Source organism: Nestor notabilis, unplaced genomic scaffold, assembly GCF_000696875.1.
Source record: "Nestor notabilis isolate BGI_N333 unplaced genomic scaffold, ASM69687v1 scaffold15527, whole genome shotgun sequence".
Taxonomy (NCBI): domain Eukaryota; kingdom Metazoa; phylum Chordata; class Aves; order Psittaciformes; family Psittacidae; genus Nestor; species Nestor notabilis.
In genome coordinates, this window is record NW_009936177.1 from 6,218 (window position 1) to 18,328 (window position 12,111).

The window sequence follows — 12,111 nt, forward strand, 5'->3', positions numbered from 1 at the left end:
AGCCCATCTCTTAGAACTGTGTGTTTCTCAAACACAGCCTTGCCATAGATGATGAGACAGGCTTTAAATTATGATCACAATTGTCATAAAGCCAGGCTCTGCTGTAAAAAGCCTTGATACTGGGCTACTTCCAAAGGAGTCAATACACATATCTGACATTCTTTCTGAATGCTGCTGATACAGAGTAATGGGCAAGAGTCCTGGGCTTTTGTCTTTAGAAGAAGTGTAAACTTTTTCATATATATATGCACCATAATCATAGATGGCGTTCTCACTTAGATACAGTCTCCAAACTGGTCATATTATACAGTGAAGTATATATACTCAGTTTGTTTAAATTGATGAAAATAAAATTAAGCTTTCATTGCATTATTTATTAATGGAAAACATAAGTGAGATGCTCCATCTTCAAAAGGAAAATGGACCTCATGCTTTTAATGACACTGAGTTTAATCCAGCTCTACAAGGCATATGACTGGAAGCAAAATAGAATTATCAGACTGAGAGCTTTAACCCTGAGTGGAGATCAAAGAAAGGTACATATAATAAGTCCATGTCTAAAAGCTTGTTTACATTACTGGAATCAGATTCTTAACTCATTGTCTAAAATAGCTAAAAGAATGACAAGTTAAAAACATCCCATTTTGGGATGTCAGGGGTTTTACAATGGAGCATGAGTATTCCCTGGAACTTTGCTTCTTGAAACCTCAAATTGAATTGCAGGTACCTGCAGATTCAAACTAAGAGAAGTTACGAATTCTGCCCTCTCATTCTGCACCATGTGCTTCAATGCCTCTACCAGATTAAAGACAATGGCTCATGCTGTTTACTGTTGACAAGCAGAACCTAAACACACATTCACTTTAAGGTTTAAGAAAAGGGAAGAGTTCTCTTTTCCCTTCGTTGGCATCATCTCTCTGCCTGCCTTCCTCCCTCTAAATGGAAACAGCGAGCAAAAATCAAGTATGCAAGAATGTTAGAGTGAACAATACAAAAATCAGGGTAAGGCTTGCTTCAGTAAGACTTCCAGAAGAAAACTTTATTCGACCTTCAACTGCTGGGTAAACTCTCTTCATTCTCTGGAGGTAACGGGAAACAACTTCAATATCGGGTTCACCTAAACAGACAAAAGAAATGTGTTATCTGCAGCAGCCTGGCTCTTAACCAAAATTTAAGAACCTATCTGAAATACATAGAATCGCAGAATGGTTTGGGTTGGAAGGGATGTTAAAGCTCATCTAATTCCAACCCCCTGCCATGGGCAGGGACACCTTCCACTAGAGCAGGTTGTTCCAAGCCCCTGTGTCCAACCTGGCCTTGAACACTGCCAGGGATGGGGCAGCCACAGCTTCTCTGGGCAACCTGCGCCAGTGCCTCAGCACCCTCACGGGGAAGAACTTCTCACAAATATCTAATCTAAATCTCCCCTCTTGGAGCTTAAAGCCATTCCCCCTTGTCCTGTCACTGCACACCCTTGTAAGAAGTCCCTCTCCAGCTTTCCTGTAGGCCCCTTTCAGGTACTGGAAGCCTATTACAAGGTCTCCCCAGGCTGAACAACCCCAACTCCCTTGGCTTAAGTATTACAGTTTGGCTCCACTCCTGGTCCAAGCTCTTACAATCCTAAAGTGCAAACCCTTCACCTTAGAAAATATTATAGTTCTGCCCCTCTGCTATTCTAGAAGACTTTACCAGAACTTTTCAAGTTGTTCCCTTGCATTATTCCTAATGATTTCTCTGTATGTGAATTTATTTCCATGTGCACAGATAATGAGCGGGAGTGACAGCCTCCCCAAATTTACAAGCTGTAGAGGTTGAATTTAACACCAGTCCTACCTCTGAGAATCAATTTTGAATTGAAACACCCTGTAGAACCAAAAAGAGAGCATTCTGTAATGTAGGCCCAAATGGATTTTTTTTTTGGTAAAAGCATGCTTTTATCATCCAGAAGCAGAACATACTAAAATAAAGTTTGGCAAAATATAGATGTGCTCCTAGAAGATACTTTTTTCCCCTTTAACCACAGCACTACCTCCTTTTTGTGCTTTCAGAAATAAAGAGTGAATTTTCATCTCAAAATGTTTTTGGAGTTTCCCTTTGTCTGAAAAGATGTTCGTGTCCGTTGGAAGAACGCTGAGTTTCTAGCGGTCTGCATGCAGCTTCAGGGGATCTTCAGACAGCACTGAAAAACACTTCCTTTTTAGGTCTCTAGCGGGGTGTCTTGTTGCCAGAGTCCCGCTGCTTTCGGAGGGGCAGGCTAACTCCCGCAGAGCAGCTCAGCATCTGTCCCCTCGCTGGAGCTGTGTGTCCTTCAGTAACAGAGGTGATCATTCTGGCTTCGGAATACTTCTAGAAAGTGGAAATTTAAAGGCTAAAGAAAATAGCATCTTCCTTTTCGATGCTTTTTGTAATGAGTACATGTGCAAGGCAGTACGTGTAATATGTACTCTGTGTAGTGTATTTTTTACTCCTTTTCTGGCTTATCCTGATCTCAAGAACTGCTCTCTAAGCAGTGCTGAATTGACGCGGCTCAGTTTCTCTTTGAACCTTTTCTGATGTAACTGAAAAAAGAACATAGTTGCTGGCTAAAACCAAACAAGCAGGCCAGAAGAAAATTTAATCTATCCAGTAAATGCGAAAAGTCTGAGACTTGTACTATAGAAAGATCTTTTAACGTTTGGGAATTGTTTATCTGCTGCCCTGTTGGTTCTCATTCTTACCTTTACTGTATCCCAGATTTTTGTCTTTCAGCATATGATAGCCATCTCCTCCAAATAACATATAGGATGGAAGAGTCACGTTGTATATTTGGTCCATCTGGAGCGGGACATAGGCTGGGACGCGGCAGGCTGTGCATAGCACTTCTAAACTAACAACTCTGCTTCCTGGGGCTCTGGAGAGATCATAGACCACGTGGATGCCTACAAAAATTACAAAAATACACGGTGGAATGCCACTTTATGCAGCGCCTACTGAACATCCAGGGCTAGAAGCATCATCCTCCATCATCTTCACCTGATTCTTTACATCAACTGAGAGGTTAACATTAGCCTGAGAGGTTGTGTCATTCTGAATTATACCAGTCCATGCCCTATTTTCCTTGCACAACTTTTTTTCCTTACTCAACTTTTATGCAAGGAAACTCACAACGTTAGAGAACTGCCAAAGCACTGTCCTACCTCAGTTACTTAACTTATTGTCTGTTTTTGTCAATACTCTACAGAAGGAAAAGTCATGAGATTAGGATACTGCAATATAAAAATACCTAGGGTACTATGATATAAAAATACCTTCCCTTATTTCTGCAGTCATATGCTTTCTCATTGCCCTGGCTTGTTGGCTGAAATGACTTCTTTTAAAGCCAGCCACCCAAATTCAGTAGGTATTATGGATAATAGGTAGTGTCCTGAAAAAAGAAAGCCAGGCCAGGACTGAAAGTTGTGGTTTCTACTCGCTGTAGGAGCAGTAATGTTTCTAGCTATGAGCCTTCCTCAGTCAAAGTCCGGGGAGAGTGTGGCCCCCACAACAGCACTGCCAAGAATTTCCTGATCAGGAAGCCACTACAGCTTATAAAGCACAGTGGCTCTTCCAACCCTTGCTCTCTTCCTGCTCTGGATCTTCTGTCCTGAACCCTTTCCAGAGCTACTAGCTATCTTCTGTGAGAAGGCAGCAAGCAGAGGGGCTGAGGCTGCTTTACCTTAGTGGCACCTAAGAACATGGCAACTTACTGGTGAGAGACATGGGTTGTGTCCTTGGTATGTGGGGGTTGTAGATCACATGGGGGGTAGCACCCCCATCATCAGGCTATTTGAGGGGAGAGGCCCACGGGGAGGGGATGAGGGGTGGGGAAATCCATCAGCCCCGCCCTTGTTTTTAGCTTTTCTATTAAATAAAGAGTAAAATCTGCACTGCGTCACAGAGAGACCAGCATGACTGTAGCCTACTATACATGTGGATAAATATATGGTGAGCTGCAACTCAAGAAATGCACGGTTTTAATATTAACTGTTCATCCCTGAAATATTCAGAAAGTCACTGCAGCAATTCCATAGCCCAGTTGGACTAACTAAAACTGTCAGCGATCATTAGACAATGGCACAAAATGATTTTGGTAAACACAGTTGGCAAAAGCTGGCAGAGACATCTAGTCTGAGGTTTCAGGTAGGCTGCCAGTGAACTGAAACCCAGAGTTTGTTGTAGCTATTAGTGTTTTACAGCTATACTCAATTATTTATCTTCCTGGAGTCAACTGAAGCATTAAACTGCTCCATTATGGGTTACTGAACCAACCAGGAATCCTGTCTCTGCTGATGGGAACAGTGATGGCCCATGTGCTGCAGTGGCTCCATTAAACATACACAGGAGAAGCAGTGTTAGACAGCTGGCACGCGTGAGGCGCAGGGCTGACGTGTGGCCACCTCTATTTCCACTCTTAGAGAGGCATAATACAAACAAGGCCAATAGAAGGGTCTAGAAAACTGAGAAGAGGAAGGAAGAAAACGTACCTCCAACCTGCAGCAGCTCTCCACTTCCTTTTCCATATCTGCGCACACTGTGCTCAAAAGCTTCTTTCAAAGTGGAGCCTTTTACCCTCACCAAATCAAAACGACCTCCAAATGGCAGAACAGAGAGCAAATCTCCCACAGTAATGCTACCTGGGGGAATGAGACTTAATATTGAATTCTTTCTTGGGTTTTTTTTTGTGGTTAAATTTGCAAAATTATTTTAGGTTATTTAACAGTACGTTTTTGACAAGAAATGTGGTAAACACAATTTAGGAAAATGAGGGCCAGCAGAGGCAAGAATCACATACATTGTCCCAGTCAAAGAACCTATGTCTTTATCATCCAGCAAGCATCAAGACTAATAAATCTGAGTTTGATGCAACTGCATGTATTGCTATTCAATATGCTTCAATGCTTCCTTCTTGATAAAGCTGTCATTCAGCTTGTCATTTTACATACCGTTAGTGCTCTGTTCATCAATGGGTGACCGTATCCCACCTCCATTCAGGATGCACATTGAAACATGGTTCCATGACTTTTTATCTGGACGTCCAACATTCTCATAAAGCTACCAAAGGAAAATGTTTAAACTGATTTTTCATCTTCACTTATTCTAGGCTCTGGAAATTTACAGCCAATACAATCTGAGACTGAAAAGAGACAGAAAGGTTTTATATCTTCTTTGATATTACCTTCGGCCCCAGTATAAAATCCTTATTTATTAGCTCAGACTACCATGTCTTTTAAAACTGCAGCCTCAGAGTCAACTGTGAGCTGCTCTCTATATGAGGATATACGCAAAGAATAAATTGCTCCTTACTCTATTCAGCAAGATTCATTACAGACTTGCTTCTACCAGATCTTTCTAGGGAGGCACTAGGTGTCACAGTGTTGGAAAGCAGCGGAGCCCGTGTGCTGACAGTTTGGAGCATTTCATTTGATAGCTCTGGGGTACCACTTAGATGTCACTGCTGCCTGTAGTGGCAGTGTCTTACCGCAGCATCACAGAGCAAATTGCCCATGTTACACTCCTGGAAACGGCATGCTTGGCTTGTACCATTCAGGTAAACACTAGTTTTTCCAATCTCTGTAGAATAATTCCCCAGGCTTTTCCTCCATTTTTCCACTTCTTCTTTAATGTGCTCATCTACAAAGTAGTATAAAAGTGCAAAATAAGCATCGCACGTATCTCGTATTAGTGACATTTCAGTGAATACAAAGCTTAGAAAAGACCCTGTTCTTCATGATTCTGAAATGTCACTCTCTCCCTAAAGGCTCTTCAAGCAACATGACATCTACACTCACTTCAAAGCTTAGAAAGGGAGTAGGCAGGACGAGACAACCAAGTAAACAAGCTATTCCTGTGCCACAGCAAGGTTATGTCCCAACACTTAGAAGTATTTTTTGCCCAGTCCTGTTCTGAGCTCTGATTGACAGGTTTTGTAGCACCTACCTTGACAGGTGAGAGAATTTTTAATATACCAGTGAGCTTGGTCTATATTTGACATCCTATCTCTTTTTTCTTCCTTCCTATTTATAGCTTCCTCCCCTTTAATGTAGTGTTAAAAGGAATACTAGCTCAAATATCAATGTCAGTGAATAAACTCTGCAGAAATTAATTCCCTATGCACATCTGTCTGCCAGATGCAATTCTAATTCTTTCAGAAAAAAACACCACGTACAAAGATACTTGTATATACAGATAATGTCACAACTGCTTTGTATCAGCTGTTAGTTTTAAGCAATTTGCCACCTATCAGCAACAGCAACATTTATGAAACAAGAGCACCCACGTATCTGAATTTCTAGTTTTGCTGCCATCACAGACAGAATGTAAAGTCTCTTTATATCACCTCATTACATTAACAGATCACTGAGAACAACATAGTCAATATCTGTGAACAAGTAATTTATAAATTATTTATTTCATAAATACTCTGGTAGAACCTAGAAAGTCTGAAAAAAATACTTTCTAGGTTCATACCTAGAAAAAAGCTTCATACAGCAAATGCTGGACAACAAATAAAGACTAGAGAACGAGCCCTAATTACAGAGCCAACAAAAAGAAGATAAGAGAGCTCGGACAGTTATGAACAGAAAGGAACAGGTTCTCCTCCTCCCAGTTCTTTACGTCTTTCAGAGCTGAAACAGCGAACACACTCACTGGTGAAAAAAAGAAGTTGTGGGTTCATGTATTTTATTTGCATATTGCCAGAGGGGTTTTTTCTGGAACATTCCAATTTCCTGCATTGCCCTAAACTCTGTTCCAGAGAACCCAGCCTCTGGCAAAACAGTGTAAATTAGTCCTCAGAATCTTTTAAATCGTAATTACAGGGCTAGCTAAAACGGGCTCTGCTAAACGGTCAGATGATGGTGTATCATCTGAGCTCCTACAACAGGACTATCAGTCATTTTAAACAGACAAAAACATACACTGAATTCGTGCATATTCAAAGGCCGGAAAAAGAAACACAGGCAAATGGGCGCAACTGTAACAGCCTGAACCCTGTGCAGAAGAGAACAGCAAGCTCAGGAAGAAAGCTGGATTCTTCTTCGGTACTACCCTGTGTATTTAACATAGTAACGCTTGGAACTGCAGTAGAGTGCTGCAGGCAAATTCAGATGTCTGTTCCACATACCTTCAGGCACACTGTTGTCCAGCAGAATGGGGTTTCCAACTGCTTCAACTACATTTCCTTTCTTGTCAAATGTAACATTTAAGTAACCAAGATATTTTCCATAAGCATAAGCTTGCACCACTGGCACCTTCCTCCCATCATCTGAGTCAACCATGAATGGGTACGGGCCAGCTGGCTGTTCAGTAGAGGGTGGGGTGCCTGCACAAAGCGAGCATATAAAGCAGGTCTTCAGCTCATGTGACCTTCCAGGCATTATTACAATGACATTTCAAACGTTTCTCGGCCTTAAAAACCCCAAATAGGACACTGAGGAGAAACAGCAATAAATGTATTGGACGACAAACACGCATTCAGTAACATAACATTCAGTTATGTTATTTCATAACAGACAATGTTGTTTTCGGGACAGGAGCTCTAAAAACTGCCACAGTGTTTTTTAAGTTGTGACAGCACACTTCTCCATGACATCATGTCACAACAGCAACAAAGGAACTTTTCATTCCAGTTACTGCAATATAAGTATCTCGGTAATGCATGTGTTCTCTGGCTGAGAAATTTATTGTTCAGCCTTCACACAACATTATTCTGCATCAGATAGAAAACGAGAATGTTATAAAAACATACACGGGACTTTTTGATATAACGATGTCTGAACTATGGATAATATACATTCAGATCTCATACAAGCAGCTCCATGACTTTATGCATTTTTTCTTTTCACTATGCCCCACGTAGCTTCCAAGATTTCAGGCAGGCTGCAAACTCCCTGCAAAAGCAAACTTCACTAGCATTAGAGTTATGTGGTCATAGATATAAAACTCTTACCAACCTGGAAAGGTTGAAGGGTGATGAGATAGGGCTTGGAAACAGATAGATTAAAGGCATTTAGAGAGAAAGAGATCTCGGCTCAATCTGCATAGGCTACCACAGGATTTAGAAACCATACAGGGGAGGAAAGCAGCAAAGAAAACTATACAGCACAGCTCTTATCTCCAGGGTACCAGCCTTCTCCCTGTCTCCTTGACATTATTATCTGAGTAGTATCACTCCCCACTGTTACTCCCTCAGTATTTCTACCCCACTGTCAGCAAAGACGAAGGTCAGGCAGCTCTCAGAGGCATCGTGTGTTGCATGGCCCTGCTGCAGAGCCACCTCAAAGCCTGCTGCTCCTCTTGTCCCACAGCCAGCGGCACTTCTCATCCCTGTGTCAGTGAGAGCTGGGGTGCCCGCACGGCAGGGGCATGGGGGAGCAGGCATGGATCTGGAGGAAAGCAGGCTCTTCACTTCCACTGCTCACTGAACAAGTGGTTTCCTTCCATTTACAGTTGTTTACACAACATGAAAACCTGGGATAAGCAGCATGACAAACGTTCCTCCTAGAACTCCAATTCATATTTATCTCTAGTCCCTCCTCTTCTCCAGGGAGAAAAGCTGTAATACAATACAAGCTGAACCAAATTTACCAGACAGCTAGTTTTTCTACTTTTCCCTAGGCCAACACAGCTGGTTTCTTGGTGGTGCCTCCTCACTATTTGATATTTATTTTGGGAAAAATTTAAGAAATCCTGTAGCTAATGAAAACCTTGCAGGATTTATCCATGCAAAGTGGCTTTGGGTTTTTTGGAACTGAAAAAGGAATCGGTTTTGATCTCTTGCCCTTGTGTAGCCCTCAAATGAACAGAGCATTAGCAAGAGAAATTTATGCTTTCTGGTCATCATTTTAGTTCACATCAGCTGTGCATGGTTACATGCTTATTCATTTCTTGCTTCCTGAAGAAATACTTTCTCATACTGATACTTTCTTGAAGGATTAATTATTACCATGACATTATTCTATTATAAGAGCAGATGTGTTCCTTCTGAAATGAAAAGACTTTTCAGCGCAACTTATCCCCAGAAAAAACAGCACTAGAACCCACACACACATCTCAGTCAAAGTGTGAGACGCTGTTTCATTACAAATGCACAAATTCATACGAGGTAACTGAAGAACCTGTAACATTTTCCTGTTTTCTTACCCTGTTTTAGCCAACGCACTGTGTTCTCAGAACATCCTTTCTGATGAAAAACAGAAATTAAAATGCTGCAACCTAAAACTACTGTTACTGTTTGAATCAGTTCTACACACCCAAAGCACACCTGGAAATGTCAAGACAACATTTGTCACATAATCTGTGGTTAAACCAGAGATTTACAAATGTCTCAGAGACAGACAGGTTGGACTAGTCCAAGATTAGGCTCTTACACTAAGGTATCTCTATGGAGGTGCCTGCCATGGGCAGTTTGTTTCTCAACTCCCATGACAGCCAGAGATTCAGCTGGCCAGCTGGTTTGTCTCCACTTAGACTGAGCCGAAACATTCTCCCAAATTCTCCTGCCAGTTATTGATCTACCATCTCTTGATTAAAATGAGAGCTTATAGGCTTAATGTACACATAGACACACACAACAATTTAGATGTTTACTGTGCAGCCAAATCACCTCCAGTCATGTGGCTGTTTCCTTGTGACTGTTGACTGACGGCTTTGACTTAGAAGGGAATGGTTCACAAATACGCTCGTGGTGCTCCTGGATGGACTAGCAAGTGCTTCTCAGCACTTAGAATAAAAGTTACAGACTCAGACCACATTCTGTCAGCAAACATATGTTGAGTAAGTGGATACATATTATTTGGTGCATCTGCCCCAGATATTTCCTATTTTTTATTTTTCTCATCTCTCCGGTGCTAATAAAAAAGTAAGATAGACTTAATTTATCAAAACAGAGCAGCCCTTGGAGAAAGGATCAGAACCCACTCCCAGCTCACGTCTTCAACCTGAAGGCTGGAGACTCCCACCCTGTATGCTCTCTCTGGCTTTGCAAATTTTGTACAGTTTCAAATGGGGAAAGGTGGAACAGCTTGACCTAGTCTAGTTGGACAGTGGTACTCTCTGGGATGACAAAAGATGGGCATGTGAACTCCTACAGATATAGACAGGACATGAACTCAGTACCTCAACTCCCAGAGCACTTCGGATCACAATTCCCAGTTGCAAACAGTGGCATCTCTTTGGACCATGTCCAATAAGCCATTTTGACTTAAGACATTTTGCCCCCTTTGATGGGCGCAGACTTGAATGCAGCATCTCCGCAGGCTTGTCCACTCTTCCCTCACCATTCCCTCTCAGTCACTCTTGGAGACAAGACATTGGGATGGACGGTCCTGTGGTCCTGTTGTCTGCTCCAGTTTGGCCACTTCTCTGCTGCACCCCTATGCTAAGTGTTTGCAGCCTCTAACTTGTAGGTAGGTGTGTAAATGCTCTGTGGCTCCAGCTTAGTAATCAGTTATTCCTTGAGGCCAAATTCAAGAGATATTCCAAACTGTTTAATGTGCATCTGTAGCATGCAATTGCTTCTCTTTAACAAGTGGGACAGTAAAACGTTAGAGCCCAAATGAGACAAAAAAAGCATGAGAAAGTGAGAGGAGATGAGTAGAAAGAAGATGAAGTGGACAGTGCAAAACCTTTAAGTGTTTAAATCCCTAGGGTACACGGTGCTATCCCTGTGACTAGAGCACAAGGGAAATTTCACGGAAAATTACAGAAAGCTCCTGTTATAGTCTCAACCAGTTAATGAAGTTTCTGCTAAATTTAATGAGCTATCTTTGATGGTTTAAAGTAATTCAGCCTTTCTTTTACTTGTATCCTTACACACTGGGTCAGGAAAGGCAGCAGCACTGTAGGAGCTGCTGATAGCAGGTTTTGCCCTAAAGTAGCATTGCTGTGGAAGAAATCAGATCAGTGTTCATCTCTGGAATGATGTCTACCTCTACAGAAATGAAGAATAAAATCAGAGATTAAAAGAAGGAATGAAAAAGACAGAGAAAACTTGGGAAAAGTTTTTTAATGTCAGGGCTAATGGAGACCTATGAATCAGATTCTACATGATTCAATTTTTTGTTATCACACACAAGTCTAAATGTAAACATCTTATTTACTCCTTTGTATGTGTGAACTTGAAACAGGAACAGTATGTTTGGCAGTAATTTACTAATGTTACTACCTCTCTCTGTCCTGCTTTGTACAGGTCACCTTGAACATCCACAGCATTAAAGGAGCCTTCCAGTGAGTTAGGGTACTGCCTACCTACAGACTGTTTTAAATCAGTTTCTTCCATGGAAGTTATGGATAGGTACCAGCTATGCATCTGTCCCAGTACAGGCAGCAATAAACTGTATTTGTGAAAGTTCTCCGACTTTAAAGAGAAACAGTTTTAGCTTTGTTTTAGAAGCAACATTTTAGTAAGAAGTTAAATACCTGTATAAAGGAATGTGTTTGTATGTCCTCCAATTACAACATCCACTCCTTTCACTTTCTGGGCAATATTTTTGTCCACAGTAAAACCAGAATGTCCTAGTGCAATTATTTTGTTCACTCCCAGAGCAGTAAGTTTATTCACTTGTACTTGCAATGCTTCAATTTCATCTTCAAAGATAACATCATCCCCTTAAAAAAAAAAGAAGAACAAGCATGAATATATTTACAAAGTACTTTAATTCAGTACTAGCTTAAATAAACAAAAAGGTAGTTTATATCAGGTTCTATTCTGTACAATTAATGGCACTTTGAGTATCAGTGGCTTTTAAATGCCCTTAGTTGGTCCAAGCTCCTGATCTGATGTTCTCCGATCTCTCAGGAGCACCTTTGTGCTTAGACTAGAACAACATTCCTTCACTAAACTCTATGTACTTGCCTATACTAAACACGTTGTAACTCCATAAAAAAAATACCAGTGACACCACTTGTGGGATCAAAAATTGAACAGCTTTTGTTATTTAACTAGAGAAAGGAAACTAAATATGTCAGTGTTTGAGCATAAACACTTGTACTATAAAGCTTTTTTTCCTTCTCAAATTATATTGCTTTGAGATCTTCTATCTTCTCCTGAGTTAAATCTCTCTTTTGACTCCACACCCATCTTGCTCTTTCCCT

The 12,111-nt window shown here is 41.2% G+C and overlaps 1 protein-coding gene across 1 annotated transcript in view; it reads right to left on the minus strand.

The window, feature by feature from the left end:
- Positions 1-959: 959 nt before the first annotated feature.
- Positions 960-12,111, minus strand: part of NT5E (5'-nucleotidase, ecto (CD73)) — a 16,278-nt gene continuing 5,126 nt past the window's right edge. Inside the window, 7 exon segments of the mRNA XM_010018208.1 lie at positions 960-1,117; positions 2,718-2,918; positions 4,503-4,652; positions 4,962-5,070; positions 5,498-5,649; positions 7,142-7,339; positions 11,437-11,625. Of these exon segments, the coding sequence (XP_010016510.1) occupies positions 960-1,117; positions 2,718-2,918; positions 4,503-4,652; positions 4,962-5,070; positions 5,498-5,649; positions 7,142-7,339; positions 11,437-11,625 (1,157 nt within the window).